This window comes from Oncorhynchus mykiss, chromosome 2, assembly GCF_013265735.2.
Source record: "Oncorhynchus mykiss isolate Arlee chromosome 2, USDA_OmykA_1.1, whole genome shotgun sequence".
NCBI classification, from domain to species: domain Eukaryota; kingdom Metazoa; phylum Chordata; class Actinopteri; order Salmoniformes; family Salmonidae; genus Oncorhynchus; species Oncorhynchus mykiss.
The window spans coordinates 28356287-28377847 of record NC_048566.1 but is presented as its reverse complement, the minus strand read 5'-3'; the positions used below and the strand labels follow the sequence as shown (position 1 = coordinate 28377847).

General features: G+C 42.2%; 2 protein-coding genes across 3 annotated transcripts in view; both read left to right on the top strand.

Moving 5' to 3' along the window:
* g6f-like-a (G6F-like-a protein) overlaps positions 1-30 on the top strand; it is a 23712-nt gene extending 23682 nt beyond the window's left edge. For both annotated transcript variants that reach the window (XM_036933548.1, XM_036933542.1), the window contains exon 13: positions 1-30. This exon is cut by the window's left edge and continues 336 nt beyond it. The gene's annotated coding sequence lies outside the window, so the exon portion shown is untranslated.
* Positions 31-4303: 4273 nt separating this feature from the next.
* Positions 4304-21449, top strand: LOC110485762 (phosphatidylserine lipase ABHD16A). Its single transcript, XM_021556924.2, has 19 exons — positions 4304-4460; positions 4874-4930; positions 5187-5253; positions 5514-5600; positions 5929-6014; positions 6226-6299; positions 6512-6622; positions 9984-10098; positions 11734-11835; positions 11988-12051; positions 12217-12266; positions 12628-12751; positions 12987-13091; positions 13328-13391; positions 18672-18728; positions 18830-18892; positions 19079-19254; positions 20009-20055; positions 20370-21449. Exons 1-19 carry the CDS (start codon positions 4359-4361, stop codon positions 20451-20453), a joined length of 1635 nt encoding a protein of 544 aa, XP_021412599.2. The 5' UTR covers positions 4304-4358; the 3' UTR covers positions 20454-21449.
* Positions 21450-21561: the final 112 nt, after the last annotated feature.

Genomic DNA, 21561 nt, shown 5'->3' with positions numbered 1-21561 from the left:
ATGGACTCACTCTCTGTGCAATGATTTTGAATGACTACCTCATCTCTCTACCCCACACATACAGTTACTATATCTGTAAGGTCCCTCAGTCGAGCAGTGAATTTCAAATACAGATTCAACCACAAAGACCAGGGATGTTTTCCTATGCCTCGCAAAGAAGAGCGCCTATTGGTAGATGGGTAAACATTTTAAAAAGCAAGCATTGAATATCCGTTTGAGGATGGTGAAGTTATTAATTACACTTTGGATGGTGTATCAATACACCCAGTCAGTTCAAAGATACAGGCGTCCTTCCTAACTCAGTTGCCGGAGAGGAAGGAAACCGCTCAGGGATTTCACTATGAGTCTAACGGTGACTTCAAAACAGTTAAAGTTTAATGGCCGTGATAGGAGAAAACTGAGGACGGATCAACACCATCGTACTCCACAATACGAACCTAAATGACAGAGTGAAAGGAAGGAAGCCTGTACAGAATAAAAATATTCCAAAACATGCATCCTGTTTGCAATAATTCACTAAAATAAAACTGAAAAAAATGTGGCAATAGAAATTAGCTTTAAGTCCTGAATACAAAGCCCTATGTTTGGGGCAAATACAGCACATCACTGAGTACCACTCTTCATGGTGAGTATGCTTGTCATCAGCAAGGACTAGGGAGTAAAAAAAAAAGAAGTGGCGCAGCGGTCTAAGGCACTACATCGCAGTGCTAGAGGTGTCACTACAGATCCGGGTTGGGTCCCAGGCTGTATCGCAACCGGCTGCGACTGGGAGACCCATGAGGCGGCGCACAATTAGCCCAGTGTCGTCCGGGTTATGGGAGGGTTTGGCCGGCCAGGATGTCCTTGTCCCATCGTGCTCTAGCGACTCCTGTGGCGTGCCGGGTGCATGCACGCTGACACTGTCTCCAGTTGGACGGTGTTTCCTACGACACATTGGTGCGGCTGGCTTCCGGGTTAAGTGAGCAGTGTGTCAAGTAGGAGTACGGCTTGGCAGGGTCGTGTTTCTGAGGACGCATGGCTCTCGACCTTTGCCTCTCCCGGGTCTGTACGGGAGTAGCAGCAATGGGACAAGACTGTAACTACCAATTGGATATCACGAAATTGGGGAGAAAAGGGGTAAAAAGTACAAAAAAGTATTTTTTATATATATATACATATGTTTTGGATGACTGGCTGCGAATGTTTATTGAATTGTTTTATTTCTGCCTTTTCTATTCCAGACATTCTGAAATTCACTAAAGCATCCCATGTATGTAACTTTAGTCTTTCACTTTTCAATTAACGGAACGGAAGTTTACATACACTTGGGTTGTCATTAAAATGCATTTTTCAACCACTCCACAAATTTCTTAACAAACAAGTTGATTAGGACATCTTGTGCATGACACAAGTAAGTTTTCCAACAATTGTTTACAGATAGATTATTTAACTTATAATTCACTTTATCACAATTTCAGTGGGTCAGAAGTTTACATACACTAAGTTGACTGTGTCTTTAAACAGCTTGGAAAATTCCATAAAATGATGTCATGGCTTTAGAATCTTCTGATGGGCTAAGTGACATAATTTGAGTCAATTGGAGGTGTACATGTGGATGTATTTCAAGGACTACCTTCAAACTCAGTGCCTCTTCACTTGACATCATGGGAAAATCAAAAGAAATCAGCCAAGACCTCAGAAAAAAATTGTAGACCTCCACAAGTCTGGTTCATCCTTGGGAGCCATTTTTAAATGCCTGAAGGTACCACGTTCATCTGTACAAACAATAACACGCAAGTATAAACACCATGGAACCACGCAGCCGTCATACCGCTCAGGAAGGAGATGAGTTCTGTCTCCTAGAGATGAACGTACTTTGGTGCGAAAAGTACAAATCAATCCCAGAACAACAGCAAAGGACATTGTGAAGATGCTGGAGGAAACCGGTATAAAAGTATCTATATCCACAGTAAAACAAGTCCTATATCAACATAACCTGAAAGGCCGCTCAGCAAGGAAGAAGCCACTGCTCCAAAACCGCCATAAAAAAGCCAGACTACGGTTTGCAACTGCACATGGGGACAAAGACTGTGCTTTTTGGAGAAATGTCACTGGTCTGATGAAACAAAAATAGAACTTTTTGGCCATAATGACCATCATTATGTTTGGAGGAAAAAGGGGGATCCTTGCAAGCCAAAGAACACCATCCCAACCGTGAAGCACGGGGATGGCAGCATCATGTTGTGGGGGGTGCTTTGCTGCAGGAGGGACTGGTGCACTTCACAAAATAGATGCATCATAATAAAGGAAAATGATGTGGATATATTGAAGCAACATCTCAAGACATCAGTCAGGAAGTTAAAGCTTGGTCGCAAAGGGGTCTTCCAAATGGACAATGACCCCAAGCATACTTCCAAAGTTGTGGCAAAATGGCTCAAGGACAACAAAGTCAAGGTATTGGAGTTGTCACGACTTCCGGTCGATGTCACCGGCCTTCTAGCCATCGCCGATCCACTTTTCATTTTCCATTTGTTTTGTCTTTTTTTACATACCTGGTTTCAATTCCCCAATTACATGTTCATTATTTAACCCTCTGTTTTCCCCATGGTTTTTGTGCGTGTTTGTTAATTGTATTTCGGTCCAAAGCGTGTGCGAGCAAGGAGGCCTACAAACCTGACTCAGTTACACCAGCTCTGTCAGGAGTAATGGGCCAAAATTTACCCAACCTAAACACACCCAGCCTGGAGGTGTGCTTGGGTCAATGTGCTGTTGAAAAACAAATGATAGTCCCACTAAGCATAAACCAGATGGGATGGCGTATCGCTGCAGAATGCTGTGGTAGCCCCTCTGTTTAAGTGTGCCTTGAATTCTAAATAAATCACTGACAGTGTCACCAACAAAGTAAACCCACACCATCACACCTCCTCCTCCTTGCTTCACAGTGGGAACCACACATGCGGAGATCATCCGTTCACCTACTCTGCATCTCACAAAGACACAGCGGTTTTTACCAAAAATCGCAAATTTGGACTCATCAGACCTAAGGACAGATTTCCACCAGTCTAATGTCCATTGATTGTATTTCTTGGCCGAAGCAAGTCTCTTATTATTATTATTGGTGTCCTTTAGTAGTGGTTTCTTTGCAGTAATTTGACCATGAAGGCCTGATTCACGCAGTCTCTTCTGAACAGTTGATGTTGAGATGTGTCTGTTACTTGAACTCTGTGAAGAATTTATTTGGGCTGCAATTTGTGAGGCTGGTAACTCTAATGAACGTATCCTCTGCAGCAGAGGTAACTCTGGGTCTTCCTTTCCTGTGGCGGTCCTCATGAGAGCCAGTTTCACCATAGCACTTGATGGTTTTTGCGACTGCACTTGAAGAAACTTTCAAAGTTCTTGAAATTCCCCGCATTGACTGACCTTCATGTCTTAAAGTAATGAAGGACTGTAATGTCTATTTGCTTTTTTTGAGCTGTTCTTGCCATAATATGGACTTGGTCTTTTACCAATTAGGGCTAACTTCAGTATACCAACCCTAACTTGTCACAACACAACTGATTGGCTCAAATACATTAAGAAGGAAAAAAATTCCACAAATTAACTTTTAACAAGGGCACACCTGTTAATTGAAATGTATTCCGGGTGACTACCTCGTGAAGCTGGTTGAGAGCATGCCAAGAGTATACAAAGCTGTCATCAAGGCAAAGGGTGGCTACTTTGAAGAATCTCAAATACAAAATATATTTTGATTTGTTTAATACTGTTTTGGTTACTACATGATTCCATATGTGTTATCTCATAGTTTTGATGTATTCGCTATTATTCTACAATGTCGAAAATAGTACAAATAAATAACTCTGAAATGAGTAGGTGTGTTCAAACTGTGAAGAGAGTTGAAGGGGCAACAGCCCACAGTTCTGAAGAAGATATGGCGGTGGATGCACCCGCAAATGTTAAACATCAAAGTGATCTGGATACACTTACTGTGAAGAAGGTGGATTGTGCAGCATTTATATACACATTATTAATTGTACTGCACAAGTGTCCAAGAAGCAGAGAAGACTTCATGGCACACGCACTGCAAGGACTACTTTGGCCAGAAAATATGCCACCCTCACGGGATCTTTCTGAGCCTGTGTACGTATCTGATTAGAATAGAAAAGCAGGCTGATTTAGTTTAATTAAAAATGTGTTATTGAAAGTTTGTATAGATTTATTTGTACCCAGCATTATTTCCTTTTGGGGATATTTATTATCCACCTGTACAGTAGGTGGCGGTATGCACATATAATGGTTGCGAAAGCTATTATACAAAAGAAGAAAACGCTTGAACTTTGTATGTTTGGAATTTATATCCTGTGTCGGCTACCGGAGGAAGAATGGCCGGCTGGATGTGGTTTCGTTGCTTTTTGGGGCCTCATCTCCAGAGAGTGCACCGTTCACAGGAGGAGTCCCGACCCGAAGGAAGAGCAGGCAGGAGGGTAGGCTCACGGCAGATACCGTGCTTGTGTTTGTGACCGACCAGGAAGAGCTAGGAATGTAACTTTGGTCGACGCTAGCACTAGCTCTCGCCCCCGGCCAGGATGTGTCAGTACGTGTTATTGAAACTGCTGTCAATCACTGACCGGTGACAATGTGAACAATTGTGCATAGTTAACACATTTGGGAATGTTCAGCTAGATTCCAAGGAGAATCAAGTATAATGGCTGTCTTTGTGTTGTTGCAGGTGAGCATGCTAGCAAGCACGTAACCTAAGCCGCTTTTAGCTATGCTAGGTAGCTAACGTTAGCTGTACTAGCTAGGCAGGGAAATCATTGCAGTTATCCAGTTAGCTGACTTGGCTAGTCACCACTCATTTAGCAGCTAACTACTTCCCCTTCTCTTACAACCCCAGGGATGGACTTATCAACCCAAGAGCCTGGAGAAACACACTGACAGCATCCTCGGATGGGTCAGTATATAACTAGCAAGTTACCACAAGTTGTATCAAATTGTTGATCATTAATCTGTTTTGATTAGCTAGAGAACAAACTTTATTTTACTATTACATGCAGTGGCCTGCACTGTAATACACAATCTTGCTTTTTTGCTTAAATTGAAGCCACAGGTAAAGACAAGTAGCACACTCGCATAGCTATACAGGTAGTCTATACATTCTCATACTTTGTGTTGAGATGTAACTGTTCTCTTGTGTTTTCTACCTCCAGGCGTCAGCTTTGTGGTCTCTGTCATACTACAGCTCCCCTCTCCTCCTCTGCTACCTTTACAGAAAAGGTAGTGTGTGTGTGTGTGTTCGCTCATGCCATATGAAAGGTAATGAAAAATGACTCCTGCAGTAATGCTCTTATTGCGTTTAACTATTAATACCTCCCAGCTGTAGTGTAGTAGGTAAGTATTGGTACTGGCTAGTGGTGTTATAGTTTGACGTAGGACATGTGTGCATGCTTTAGTGCAAGAAAGAGGAAGCAAATGGCTATTACTAGCCTAATTGTTTGTGTAGTGTTCGTAGCCCTAACCGTTGCTGTGTGTTTCAGGGTACATCTGCAGCAGTAAGCTGGTACCTGTCAGTCAGTATGTGGGAAGTGTAATGGTTTGTCTGCTGGGAGTCGCCTTTCTGAGAGGTGAGAACTTTACCACTCTTCTTACTGAACTTGTATTGCTCTTCCTGGATTGGTCTGGTTTGAGAAATCCTCTGTGTTCAATGCTCCCCCACCCACCCCAATAAAATATTATAGCATCTCAAACCTAATTCTAGAGAATGTAGTGTCTGGTGTTCTTCATCTACTAAACAGATATTGGATTGTGTGTAACTACGATTGCATTCCTGTGGGGGTTACGATTTCACACACTGACTCCCTCACAAGGTGTGGGTCTGTCAGGTACACTAAGTACACCACTGAGACTCTCTCTGGCACTCGCTGCTTCTCTCTCCCTTTCCCTCCCTCTCAGGTTGGGGACGGTGGAGGAACTCTGAGTATCAACAGTTCATCTCCATTCTGGAGGAAACCAGGAAGAACCACACGCCTAGCAACAAGGTAACACTGCTATGGCAACAGCTTGTCAACAGTTGGGCTGCTTCTCAAATGACACCTTACTCCCCATATGGTGTGTTATGTCTAACCAGTACCCTATATGTCATTTGATATTATTCTCAGGCCTGTTTTGCTAGTGGTTGGCAATCTTGAATTCAAGAAACAAGCCACAGCTATTCTTTCTGATCACTAATTTTGAATGTACTGTCTGTAGAAAAAGCTGGCCTGCTATGATTTTGACTTCTCTCACTGGCCGGCAGACTTCAGCTGGGAAGAAGTTAGCAATCCGTGAGTTGTGTGTGTAATTTGCGTACTGATTGTGAGCCTTTTACACGTGTTAATTTTTACACTGTGATTGTAGTTTTTTTGGTATGAAATACACCAGGTGATACAGTAAAATGTAAACAGGATGACTGTGTCTGGGTTATGATTTGAGAGTAAGGCTCTATTTTCACTATATAACTCTTGTTAAATATCCCTTCTAACATCCTGTGTGACAGGAAGCTGCTGTCCAAGGCAGGAGTGTCTCTACTGAAGCCAGAGCCCAAACTGAGAGGGGCAGCAGACAGCGTGCTTAACTCTTTACGCACTCTACCATGCCACATCGTCAGGTATAGACGGACTACAATATCCAAAATACACTGTACTCTACCAGGGCTTGACATTACAATTTTTAGCCACTTGTTCTTTGGACAAGTAGGACAGGGTTATTTATTCAAATGTTTAACTTGTGTGAAAAGGTGACTGAAAATTGTTGTATGATGTAAAATATCCTTCATTACTAGGGTAGCCTAGTGGTTAGTGGTAGCCTAGTGGTTAGAGCGTTGGACTAGTAACCGGAAGGTCGCAAGTTCAAACCCCTGAGCTGACAAGGTACAAATCTGTCGTTCTGCCCCTGAACAGGCAGTTAACCCAGGACATCATTGAAAATAAGAATTTGTTCTTAACTGACTTGCCTAGTTAAATAAAGGTAAAGTATATACAAATTATCTTCTGCCATCTGTGGCCTTGAGCACACTACTGTTTAAAACACGTGGTCCGTCAACCCTCCATCTGGAGAGCTACCTGGTGTGCAGACTTTGGATCCAAACCTGCACAAATACACCAGTCAGCTTATCAAGGTCCTGTTGAGCAGCTGATTATTTTTTGAGCAGGGCTGGAGCGAAAGCCTGCACACCCAGTAGCTCTCCTGGAGGATGGTTTGTCCACCCTGCAACATTACAATTACAACCAAATACTTTGTCTTTATACAATGATTCCCTCGTTAAATGAACCAGGGATCAAATGGCTAAGGTTGGTGAGGTAGCTAACTAAGATGTTTTATCTATTTGTAAGGTTAAAATATTCAGTGTTCAGGGAAAATCTTGACAACATTGTTACATGTCAGAATTACATCGCCGGAATTGAATAGATGAGAATCCTAGCTAATTTTGAGGGCTTGCGACGGTTTTACAACCGAAGTATGCCGCATTTGGTTTCATCAACTGCACCCGTATCAACTGTGTCCCCCATTTGCGGTTATACAAAGGTGCCAGTGGAAAGTTATTTTAGGACATTGGACATGACAATGACATTACATGCAAAGTAGTTAACTAGCAAGAGCCAATTCAAAACAGTGTAGTTTGGCTGGTTATCTAGTTAGTCTGTTGTATGTGTATGTGTATATATGTATGTATATGTATGTGATTTGCCCACTTATAGCTTATTTTTGGTCAGCAATGAAAATCCTGGAAAAGTCATGGGGTATGCGTGACCTGTGTGTGCCAGCGGGTTGTTGCCAGAGGAGAGATAATAATTGATAATATAATATATATATTTTATATTTTACCTGCTGCGCAAGGATTGCTGACCAAAAATAAGCTATAAGTGGGCAAATGACTCACTAACAAGCAATGAATATCAACAAATGTGCACATGCGGTTCGCTTTGATCTCAAACGCATCTCTCGACTACCTGATTGAAAGACCACTCGTGCTTGTCAATACAGGCTTTCAATAATTCTATGCCGATGCGCTCCGCATAGATTGGGAGAACAGTGTGTAACGATACATGTGGAGGACACAGATCCAGTTCTGAATGGACTACCCTAATTTATATTGATTTATTTTATTTGTCCATTCGGACAACTTAAATCTATATTCTTCTTGTTCGCCATTTAAAAAAAAATGTTTTTACTTGCCTTGGTCAAGCGTGAATGTCGACCCCTGTCTGCCATGCCACTTTGTCAGGTATAAACAGACTACAAAACCCACAACACACTGTACTCTACCGTGCCACATTGTCAGGTACTAAACTACACTGAACAAAAATAGAAATGCAATATTCAACGAATTCATAGTTTTTACTGAGTTAGTTTATATTAGGAAATTTAAATTGACTGATAAGTTCATTAGGCCTTATGGATTTCACATGACTGGGAATATAGATATGCATCTGTTGGTCATAACTTTTTTTTTAAATAGGGGTGTGTATCAGAAAACCGGTCATTTTTTTGGTATGGCCACCATTTGCCTCATGCAGAGCGACATATCTCATTCACATAGAGTTGATCAGGCTGTTGATTGTGGCCTCTGGGATGTTGTCCCACTCCTCTTCAATGGCTGTGCGAAGTTGCTTTATATTGATGGGAACTGTTGTACGTGTCAATCCAGAGCATCCCAAACATGCTCAATGGGTGAGATGTCTGGTGAGTATGCAGGCCATGAAAGAACTGGGACATTTTCAGCTTCCAGAAATTGTGTACAGATCCTTGCAACATGGGACCATGCATTATCATGCTGAAACATGAGGTGATGGCGGTGGATGAATGGCATGACAATGGGCCTTAGCTTATGCCTGGCCATACCATAACCCAGCGTTTCCCAAACTCGGTCCTCGTGACCCCAATGGGTGCCCTTCCCCCCCTAAAACACTACACAGCTGATTCAAATAATCAAAGCTTGATGATTATTTGAATCAGCTATGTAGTGCTAGGGCAAAAACCAAAACGTGCACCTCTTTGGTTCCCGAAGACCGATTTTGGGAACCTGCCATAACCCCAGCAACACAATGGGACACTTTGTTGACATCAGCAAACCGCTTACCCACACGACGCCGTACACATGGTCTGTGGTTGTGAGGCCAGTTGGACGTACTGACAATTACTCCAAAACAATGTTTGTGGCAGCTGGTAAATTTGGTAAATAAATTAACATTCTCTGGTAACCACTCTGGTGGAATTCCCTGTAGTCTGCATGCCAATTGCACGTTCCCTCAACTTGACATCTGTGGCATTGTGTTGTGTGGCCTTTTTATTGTCCCCAGCAAAAGGTGCACCTGTGTAATGATCATGCTGTTTAATCAGATTATTGATATGCCACACCTGTCAGGTGGATGGATTATCTTGGCAAAGGAGAAATGCTCACAAACAGGGATTAACAAAAAATAGTGCACAAAATTGGAGATATATAAGCATTTTGTGAGTGAACATTTATGGGATCTTTTATTTCAGCTCATGAAACACCTTTACATGTTGTGTTTTCATTTTACATGTTACATTTTATATTTTTGTTCAGTGTAAATACATTATATTCTACCACACCACATCGTCAGGTACTAAACTAAATGCACTACATTCTACCACACCACATCAGGCACTAAACTAAATGCACTATATTCTACCACATCAGGTACTAAACTAAATGCACTATATTCTACCACATCAGGTACTAAACTAAATGCACTATATTCTACCATACCACATTGTCAGGTATAAACACTCAATAGACTACAATATACCACACTACCATGCAACATAATCAGATATCGTACAACACAGGTCATAATGTAACTAAATACTGTTTCTGTCACAGTTTCTCTCTGCTCCACACTTACAGCAGGCAGGCTTGGTATATTTGATTCATATTACATTACTGCCTGCTAGCCCACTGATGCTACCTTTTCTCTCCCCTCCCTCGTTCTCCCCCTTTCTAGTTTTCTGATTGCCCACTCATTTGGGAGGAGGATTCTGTACCCTGGGTCTGTATACCTACTGCAAAGGGCTATGAGACCCATGCTACAACAGGGCCAGGCTAGACTTATAGAAGAGGTGAGTCATCACACATCACAGTAGGGTCAAGTTACATTCATTTACAATAGTTATACATGTATTCATATACAGTGCATTCAGAAAGTATTCAGACCCCCTGACTTTTTCCACATTTTGTTATGTTACAGCCTTATTAAATACATTTTCTTCATCAATCTACACACAATACCCCATAATGACAAAGCTAAAACAGGTTTTTAGAAATTGCTTATTTACATAACTATTCAGACCCTTTGCTATGAGACTCGAAATTGAGCTCCGGTGCGTCCTATTTCCATTGATCATCCTTGAGATGTTTCTCTGATTGGAGTCCATCTGTGGTAAATTAAATTAATTGGACATGATTTAGAAAGGCACACGTCTGTCTATATAAGGTCCCACAGTTGGAGCAAAAACCAAGCCGTGAGGTCGATGGAATTGTCCGTAGAGCTCCGAAACAGGATTGTGTCGAGGCACAGATCTGGAGAAGGGTACCAAAAAATGTCTGCAGCATTGAAGGTCCCCAAGAACACACTGGCCTCTATCATTCTTAAATGGAAGAAATGTGGAACCCCAGGAGAAAGGCCTTGGTCAGGGAGGTGACCAAGAAACCGATGGTCACTCTGACAGCGCTCCAGTGTTCCTCTGGAGATGAGAGAACCTTCCAGAAGGACAACAATCTCTGCAGCACTCTACCAATCAAGCATTTGTGGTAGAGCGGCCAGATGGAAGCCACTCCTCAGTAAAAGGTACATGCTAGCCCACTTGGAGTTTGCCAAAAGTCACCTAAAGGACTCTCAGACCATGAGAAACAAGATTCTCTGGTCTGATGAAAGCAAGCTTGAACTCTTTAGCCTGAATGCCAAGCATCATATCTGGAGGAAACCTGGTGCCATCCCAACAGTGAAGCATGGTGGTGGCATTATCATGCTGTGGGGATGCTTTTCAGTGGTAGGGACTGGGAGACGAGTCAGGAACGAGGGAAAGATGAACGGAGAAAAGTACAGAGATCCTTGATGAAACCCTGCTCCAGAGCACTCAGGACTTCAGACTGGGATCATGGTTCACCTTCCAACAGGTCAACGACCCGAAGAACACAGCCAAGACAACGCAGGAGTGGCTTCGGGACAAGTCTTGTCCTTGAGCGGCCCAGCCAGAGCCAGGATTTGAACCTGATCTAACATCTCTGGAGAGACCTGAAATAGCTGTGCAGCGACGATCCCCCATCCAACCTGATAGAGCTTGAGAGGATCTGCAGGGAAGAATGGGAGAAACTCTCCAAATACAGGTGTATACAGTGTCGTACCCAAGAAGACTCGAGGCTGTAATCGCTGCCAAAAGTGCTTCAACAAAGTACTGAGTGAAGTCTGAATACTTATGTAAATGTGTTATTTCAGTTTGATAATTTTTTTAAATACATTTGCATACATTTCTAAAAACCTGTTTTTGCTTTGCCATTATTGTGTGTAGCTGGGGGTGGGGGGGGATTTCATCCATTTTAGAATAAGGCTGTAACGTAACAAAATGTGGAAAAAGTCAATGGGTCTGAATACTTTCAGAATGCACTGTATGCAGCCTTTATCTTATAGAACTGCGTAACTTGAAGTTTCTCTTTTCCGATACGTTTCTGTACCTCTCTCCCTCTTCTGTGTGCAGTGTGAGGGCCAGAGGAACAAGCTGGTGGCGTGTGATGGGAATGAGATTGATACCATGTTTGTGGACCGCAGGAGAGAAGAGGGACTGCACGGACAGACTCTGGTAGGACCTGCACTAGGCTCTATGAACCATCTGAACTACATTACCCATGATTCCTCTGATAAGGAACTGGACTACAGTAGGCTCTATGAACCATCAGCACTACATTACCCATGTTTCCCTGCGAGGTCTGTAGTGTTGGCTGTATGTTGTAGGTGATCTGCTGTGAGGGGAACGCAGGCTTCTATGAGGTGGGCTGTATGAACACTCCATTGGAAGGTAAGGAACCTCTGACACTTTTACACAACAAATACTTATTTCCTACTTCCATCCTACTTACCATCTTTCGTTGTGAAGATCACTGTTCATACATGGTGGTTAACATATTCCTTAACCTGTTAAATTTAAACTAGAGCAGTATAAAGCCGTTTCTGTCTGTTGCAGGTGGATACTCAGTGCTTGGCTGGAACCACCCTGGCTTTGCAGGAAGCACGGTAAGCCTTAAGTGTCCCTCGCTCGTCCCCATCATGCGTTTGTGTGAACTTACCAGCATATTTCAACTGCATTATTAGGCAAGTTTGTCTTATGTGGAAAGTCTGGTTTGTCTACACGTGTCATTCATAGAGAAGGTTGGAAGACGCACAGTGTTCTGGATTCAATTCCCACAGGGGACCAGCAAGTAAAAGTAGGAAAAAGTATCCAATCACTCTGGATAAGAGCTTCCGCTAAAATTACTGAAATCTAAATGTCTGTGTTAGTAGCAGATTTGTTTCCGTCTCAAAATGTGCATTGACATGAAAGTAAATGTAAAACAATAACTCTTCGTTCCCCAATCCACTCCCTTAATTCTCTCAGGGCGTACCGTTCCCCCAGAACGAGGCCAATGCCATGGATGTAGTGATCCAGTTTGCAGTGCACAAGCTGGGCTTCCAGCTCAGTGACATAATGGTGTATGCCTGGTCCATAGGGGGATTCACAGGTAGGGACCCTACTGGTATATGCAGTTTGTCTGGCCCTAGTCTGTTGTGGGAATGAGTTGACCAATTTCACCAACATATTGTAAGCACCACTTCTTTATTTCTCCCCCTTCTCTTCATTTTCTCTCCATCTCACTCTTCTCGACCACCCTCTCTCCGCACTCTCCTCCCTTCTCTCTCCCCCTCTCATATTTCCTTTTCTCTTTCTCTGTCTATATATTTCTCTCTGTCTCTCAGCCAGTTGGGCTGTGATGTCCTATCCAGAGATCCAAGCGCTGGTATTGGACGCCTCCTTTGATGACCTGCTTCCGCTGGCCCTCAAGGTCATGCCCGACAGCTGGAGTGAGTCTCTCGCAGGGGTCATAGGTCAAGGCGTGGAAAAAAACAGTCATGTCATATAAACAAATGTATTGTGTACACTTTTTTTTTTTTCTATGGTGAGATATATTCTATAAGAATATATATATTAAGAAGTGAATACAGTCACTTTGGATAAGAGCTTCTAAAGGCCTGAGGTGTGTGTCTTTGTACGGGCTGTGTTTGGTTCAGGATCTGACAATGGAAATGGTGTGTTTCAGGGCCTCTGGTGACACACACAGTCAGGCAGTACATGAACCTCAACAGCGCAGAACAGCTCTGCAAGTAAGTGCAACACTCCTTACTCACACAAACACTTTACACGTGTGTGTGTGTCTGACACGAACATATCATCCATGGAAAATATTGGGTACATTTATTTGAATTTAATCACGTTTTGACAGCATCCCATTTGATTTGAACAAAACATTCCATATATGTTTACCCATAGAGGAAGTGGTCAGAAAGGGACTTTTTTGACCTGAATGCCAAAACATTCCATATATGTTTACCCATGGAGGAAGTGGTCAGAAAGGGACTTTTTTGACCTGAATGCCAAAACATTCCATATATGTTTACCCATGGAGGAAGTGGTCAGAAAGGGACTTTTTTGACCTGAATGCCAAAACATTCCATATATGTTTACCCATGGAAGTGGTCAGAAAGGGACTTTTTTGACCTGAATGCCAAAACATTCCATATATGTTTACCCATGGAAGTGGTCAGAAAGGGACTTTTTTGACCTGAATGCCAAAACATTCCATATATGTTTACCCATGGAGGAAGTGGTCAGAAAGGGACTTTTTTGACCTGAATGCCAAAACATTCCATATATGTTTACCCATGGAGGAAGTGGTCAGAAAGGGACTTTTTTGACCTGAATGCCAAAACATTCCATATATGTTTACCCATGGAAGTGGTCAGAAAGGGACTTTTTTGACCTGAATGCCAAAACATTCCATATATGTTTACCCATGGAGGAAGTGGTCAGAAAGGGACTTTTTGACCTGAATGCCAAAACATTCCATATATGTTTACCCATGGAAGTGGTCAGAAAGGGACTTTTTTGACCTGAATGCCAAAACATTCCATATATGTTTACCCATGGAAGTGGTCAGAAAGGGACTTTTTTGACCTGAATGCCAAAACATTCAGGAGAATAAAGGTGCCCAAAGTTGACCTATTTTACATATCCTACCATCGGATATCCATGTCTTCATCACAGGAAATTTTCATTACTGGTTAAAGACACAGCGTGCAGCTATATCAAATAAGCTACTTCTATGTAAATGATGTTGATCAGTACAATAAAATAAGTCCCAAATGGAAGGGAAACTCATCTGTAGTCCCATGAAATCAGCCAAAACAAGCTCAACTCAATGCATGCACACACTCATAGTGAATATGCATACACCTGTATTGTGTACAAAACATTAGGTTCACATGTTCTTTCCATTGCAGACTGACCAGGTGAGTCCAGGTGAAATCTATGATCCCTTATTGATGTCACGTGTTGAATCCACTTCCATCAGTGTAGATCAGTGGTTCCCAAACTGGGGTACGCGCAGTGCCTTCGGGGGTAAACCAAATAAAAAATGTGATTCACGTTTAAAAATATATACAGTGCATTGCGAAAGTATTTGGCCCCCTTGAAATTTGCGACCTTTTGCCACATTTCAGGCTTCAAACATAAAGATATAAAACTGTATTTTTTTGTGAAGAATAAACAACAAGTGGGACACAATCATGAAGTGGAACGACATTTATTGGATATTTCAAACTTTTTTAACAAATCAAGAACTGAAAAATTGGGCGTGCAAAATTATTCAGCCCCCTTAAGTTAATACTTTGTAGCGCCACCTTTTCCTGCGATTACAGCTGTAAGTCGCTTGGGGTATGTCTCTATCAGTTTTGCACATCGAGAGACTGCAATTGTTTCCCATTCCTCCTTGCAAAACAGCTCGAGCTCAGTGAGGTTGGATGGAGAGCATTTGTTATCAGCAGTTTTCAGTTCTTTCCACAGATTCTCGATTGGATTCAGGTCTGGACTTTGACTTGGCCATTCTAACACCTGGATATGTTTATTTTTGAACCATTCCATTGTAGATTTTGCTTTATGTTTTGGATCATTGTCTTGTTGGAAGACACATCTCCGTCCCAGTCTCAGGTCTTTTGCAGACTCCATCAGGTTTTCTTCCAGAATGGTCCTGTATTTGGCTCCATCCATCTTCCCATCAATTTTAACCATCTTCCCTGTCCCTGCTGAAGAAAAGCAGACCCAAACCATGATGCTGCCACCACCATGTTTGACAATGGGGATGGTGTTCAGGGTGATGAGCTGTGTTGCTTTTACGCCAAACATAACGTCTTGCATTGTTGCCAAAAAGTTCAATTTTGGTTTCATCTGACCAGAGCACCTTCTTCCACATGTTTGGTGTGTCTCCCAGGTGGCTTGTGGCAAACTTTAAACTACACTTTTTATGGATATCTTTAAGAAATGGCTTTCTTCTTGCCACTCTTCCATAAAGGCCAGATTTGTGCAATATACGACTGATTGTTGTCCCATGGACAGAGTCTCCCACCTCAGCTGTAGATCTCTGCAGTTCATCCAGAGTGATCATGGGCCTCTTGGCTGCATCTCTGATCAGTCTTCTCCTTGTATGAGCTGAAAGTTTAGAGGGACGGCCAGGTCTTGGTAGATTTGCAGTGGTCTTATACTCCTTCCATTTCAATATTATCACTTGCACAGTGCTCCTTGGGATGTTTAAAGCTTGGGAAATATTGTTGTATCCAAATCCGGCTTTAAACTTCTTCATAACAGTATCTCGGACCTGCCTGGTGTGTTCCTTGTTCTTCATGATGCTCTCTGCGCTTTTAACGGACCTCTGAGACTATCACAGTGCAGGTGCATTTATGCGGAGACTTGATTACACACAGGTGGATTGTATTTATCATCATTAGTCATTTAGGTCAACATTGGATCATTCAGAGATCCTCACTGAACTTCTGGAGAGAGTTTGCTGCACTGAAAGTAAGGGGGCTGAATAATTTTGCACGCCCAATTTTTCAGTTTTTGATTTGTTAAAAAAGTTTGAAATATCCAATAAATGTCGTTCCACTTCATGATTGTGTCCCACTTGTTGTTGATTCTTCACAAAAAAATACAGTTTTATATCTTTATGTTTGAAGCCTGAAATGTGGCAAAAGGTCGCAAAGTTCAAGGGTGCCGAATACTTTCGCAATGCACTGTGTATATATATATTTGTTACATTTTCCTTCAGATTTTCAAAACAGTCCATTTATATTTTCCAACAGGGCTATACATTTGGGTGAGTTTTTTTCTCTCGCCTGAGTAGCCTCGTTTCACTGCCAAAAATCAAATTAAACCATCTTCAGTTCAGCGAAATAACAACACAATGTCAAATACAGCTAGCCTTATCAAATAATTAGCATCCAATCACATTAACTGTTACTCACTCGCGGGAATTCCACTAACAGTCTGTATGTAACCAAACGTAACTGCTGCTCATGTTATCTGTACTGATGGTGCAAAAGCCATGACAGGGAGACATGGGTGTGCAAGCAGTTGCTCGGTACACCGCAGCATCCGCAAAGGGAATGCCTGACAGCTTGAAAGACGTTTCACTGTCGTGTCCAGGCATTTCCTTTGCGGATGCTGCGGTGTACCGAGGGGCTTTTGAACTCTTGTATTTTCTGCACTATGCAATGATATGGGCAGCGACCATGTAACGATTCTGCAACATACTGTGTGCTGGTTATCAAGAGGCAAAGACAAGGCAATGTCAAATGTGATATAGCGAAGCACCTGAGTGAGCTGGGTGTGCAATTACGCAGGTACTTCCCCGAAACAGACGACACAAACAACTGGATTCGTTATCCCTTTCATGCCCTGCCTCCAGTCCACTTACCGATATCTGAACAAGAGAGCCTTATCAAAATTGCAACAAGTGGTTCTGTGAAAATGTAATTTAATCAGAAGTCACTGGCAGATTTCTGGATAGGGCTGTGCTCAGAGTATCCTGCCTTGGTAAATCTCGCTATTAAGACACTGATGCCCTTTGCAACCCCGTACCTCTGAGGGTGGATTCTCGGCCCTCAGTAGCTTGAAAACGAAATACAGACACAGACTGTGTGTGGGAAATGATTTTAAGACTGAGAATCTCTCCAATACAACCAAACATTGCAGAGTTATGTGCATCCTTTCACACACACCCTTCTCATTAACCTGTGGTGAGTTATTCACATTTTTGTATTTATAGGTTTTATATGTAAGATGTCTAACTAAAGAGCAAAATTATTGATTATTTGTGCCCTGGTCTTTTAAGAGCTCTTTGTCACAACCCAACTCGTGGGAAGTGACAAGCTCATTCTTATGTTTCATAAATGTATTGTGTGCGTGTGTGTGTGTGTGTGCGTGCGGCAGGCTTACAATGATGGCAAAAAAAAAATATTTGGAGAGTGCGCTGACCCAGGTGCTAGAGGGGGTACGTAGGTGGAGTTTGAATGTTCGAAGGGGTACGGGACTATAAAAAGTTTGGGAACCACTGGAGTAGATGAAGGGGAGGAGACAGGTTAAAGAAGGATTTTTAAGCCTTGAGACAATTGAGGCTTGGATTGTGTATCTGTGACATTCAGAGGGTGAATGGGAAAGACAAAAGATTATACTGCCTTTTCCACGATCAACAGTTTCCCATGTGTATCAAGAATGGTCCACCACCCAAAGGACATCCAGCCAACTTGAATCAAGACGGGCCACATCCCTGTGGAATGATTTCGACACCTTATGGAGTCCATGCCCTGACGAATTGAGGCTGTTCTGAGGAGGGGGGGCTCAATATTAGGAAGGTGTTCTCAATATTTTGTACACTGTGTACTTGATTTACCCAGTTAATTAGTCAAATTGATTGTATAATTGGTTAATTCATCCATACATAGCCGTCTCTGAAAAATGTTACAGTAAAAACGGTCAAAGTAAAAACGGTCAAATCTAATGATTTTGAATTTAAAAGATGCTCAACGATTGACAGTAGTCAGTAGCTGAGTTTCTGTATCAAGTGCCATTCTGTGACTGGCTAATGTTCCTTTTTTGGTGTTGAGAAACATGACGGCATCTGTATTGAAGTCAATTCTGGTATTGTGACCTACTGTATTCAAGACCATGTCTCACCTGAGGGCGGGCACAACACAAACTTCAGATGTAAAGTAGGGTATAAGCTACAATGTATACAAATATGAAGAACAAAAGAGTTTTACAAGTTTTTAGATAATTGTGTTTAAGTATAAAATAGTTGGTTTTATTTTAAGCTTTTAAATATCAATTACAACTATTTTCCAGTGATGAAGACAAGGATGTGTGGTATGGTGGGATATGCAAATTAGTTAAACTTTGAGCACCTTTATTCTTCTGAATGTTTTGGCAAGCAGGTCCAAAAATACACGTTCTGAGCACTTTTACAATGGGCAAATATATGTATGGGAGGTCAAAAGGGGTGCTGTTTACCCGATGGGAGATTTTGTGACCCAAACACTTGAGTTCTTCCTTAGGTACCAGGGACCAGTGCTTCTGATCAGAAGAACCAAAGATGAGATCATTACCACCACGTGAGTCACTATGAAGGCATGAATAACGAAAAGGGCCCGTTCAGATTAGATATGCGCTGGTAAATCTAGTGACTGGTTTCACTGACTGACTTGTGTTTCAGGGGTCCAGAAGACATCATGTCCAACAGAGGAAACAACCTCCTGCTCAAACTTCTGCAGTTCAGGTCGGTTCTCCGTCTCCAAGACCTCTCACAGGCTGTGTATGTCTATGTACACATTGTCCACTACAGACCTGATTATCCACAACCTCACAAAGACAGCTAAGGTGTTGCCTTGTACCATATACATACACTAGGAACAGAGAGTGAGCGCTGTGTTTCTGTTTAAACCCTTTGATGTCATATCTTCAGGTACCCCAAGGTGATGACAGACGATGGAGTCAGGGCCATCAGAGCATGGCTGGCAGCCTCCAACCACGTAGAAGAGGCAGCGGTGTACAGTAGCTATGAGGTGGATGATGACTGGTGTGTGTCTGTTCTGCAGTCGTATAAGACGGAGAGAGACGTTTTCTTCCCCTGGAGCGTTGGTAAGACTGCTCCTCAAATGACCACACCATTACAGCTGTTTGACTTAGATTAGAATCTCCCTAGATGAATTACCTGATGGAATTTATTTTGGTCTTTGTCCTTTTGTCAAAAGGGTTAGTTCACTGCCCCTTAGACGCTCCTTTCTGCCAGAGGTAGTAAAAGTAAAGATACCTTAATATAAAATGACCCAGTAAAAGTCTAGGAGTATCAGATTTTAAATGGTAAATTGTCATACTTGAGTAAAAGTACAAAGTAAATGCTATACATCAAACCAGATGGCACAATTAACTTTTTTTGACAGCCAGGGGCAGCTGCAACACTCGGACATAATTTACAGTTAGTGAGTCCGCCAGATCAGAGGCAGTAGGGATGACCAGGGACGTTCTCTTGTTGTGTGTGAATTGGACCTTTTTCCTGTCCTGCTAAGCATTCAAATTGTAACTAGTACTTTTGGGTCTCTGGGAAAATGTATGGAGTAAAAATGACATTATTTAGGAATGTAGTGAAGTACAGAGACTCCAAAAAACGACTTAAGTAGTACTTTACACCACTGCTCTCTGAGATTGTATCTATATATTTTAACTATGCAAGTCCGTTAAGAACAGATTCTTATTTACAATGATGGCCTACCAAAAGGCCCCCTGTGGGGACAGGGGCTGGGATTAAAAATAGGGCAAAACTGCATAAAGAGACCTAAAACAACCTATATAAACATACGTGTAATTTTTAAGCCTTTCCTGTTTGTTTTGTCAGGTGAGGACATGACACCGGAGGGAAGACGACAGCTGGCTCTCTTCCTGGTGAGAAACAACTTTCATCTTCCATAGTAACTAGGTCACCTTTGCTCTCCTTGTGACTGGTGTAATGTATTTCTATTGGCTCTGTGGTTGAATTAATTTACTACAGCATGATAGAAGTGTAATCAATTCCTGCTAATGCTGCTGCATTTGTTCTGTGGCGGGCTAATACCTGTACATCTATAAGTACATCTGATTCCCTTTTATATGGAAATGTTAAGGTGGCAAAGTGGGCAAAAGACAAAATCTACAGATTAATTTATTGGGAATGTTATCTCCTATATTGTTTCATCACTTGCTCTCCTCTCTCTTCTCAGGCACGGAAGTACATGCGGAACTTCGACTCAACTCACTGCACTCCTCTCCCTTACTCTGAATTCGCTGCCCCTTGGGGACTGTAAGTGTTGACGGATGGATAGAAACGAGGAGCAAAGATGCAGGCTAGACCAACCAATCAGAAGAGGTATACAGAGCATGGATTGAATGTATCTATGGGAGGTGTTCAAGGCAGCTACACCCAGACGGTATTAGAACGTTGTGACCCTGCCCACCTGTGGTTACCCCATTGGCTCACAGCAAAAACGTGGCATTTTGTCTACTTGTTTTAATCAATTACAAAACGATATGTCTAAAGATTACTACTTAGAAAAACGTAATTTTGCCTCATGCCCCTTATGACAATGCTATCGGCCGACCGACCGGAACATCAAGCTAGTCAAGACTGACGTTAAACAAACTGTACTTAACAATGCTTTCCACACGCATAGCCTACTTACATTCTGAAGCCACTAGGTTCTTCTCATAGGCTCTATTTCCCTACGTTGGGAGCATTGTTAAGTCTGTTGTGATTTTTGACCTGGCTACATGCACATTGAACACAGCAGCTCTTTGGAATGTTTTGTTATTTCTGTAGAAACAAAAGGTAAGCTCTTTTCCAATGGGATGAATGGTAAAGAATATTTGTTTTCCCAATTTGTGGGCGTGGTCTAGGGGATTTCTTTATTGCGGGAGGTTGTGGTATATGGCCAACATACCACAGCTAAGGGCTGTATCCAGGAACTCCGTAAGAACAGCCCTTAGCTGTGGAATGTTGGCCATATACCACAACCCCCACGGGCCTTATTGCTTAAATATACACTGCCGTCCTCGAACTAGATATTTAAAATACTCCCTTCCATAAAGTAAGCACTGATCTCTAGGTAGTTGGATAAAAGGCTCCATTCTATTGCCTGACTACATTACTACAAGGGAGAAAAGGAATAAGGAGCTTGTTCCCTCCCTCTGCATTTTAAAGTATACAGCCAGGCCATTCTCATGTTCTAAAGCGTGACTTTTCTTGTGGGCACTGTCATTATGAGAAAAGCTGGATCCTGTTAAATAAAATGTTGGCAAAATAATTATTGTATTTCTTATGAAACTGCAATCTTGCATGTATAATTTCTGACCATAATTATAGACAACTAGGGCCTTGACGTTTTCCAGGTCAGGAAAAACTCCTGGACCTAATAA

Coding starts and splice junctions, on each gene's coding strand:
- LOC110485762 (XM_021556924.2), top strand. CDS start 4,359: ATGGCCGGCTGGATGTGGTTTCGTTGCTTTTTGGGGCCTCATCTCCAG. Junction 5,254..5,513: donor CTGCTACCTTTACAGAAAAG/GTAGTGTGTGTG, acceptor TGTGTGTTTCAG/GGTACATCTGCAGCAGTAAG. Junction 11,836..11,987: donor GACTGCACGGACAGACTCTG/GTAGGACCTGCA, acceptor TGTATGTTGTAG/GTGATCTGCTGTGAGGGGAA.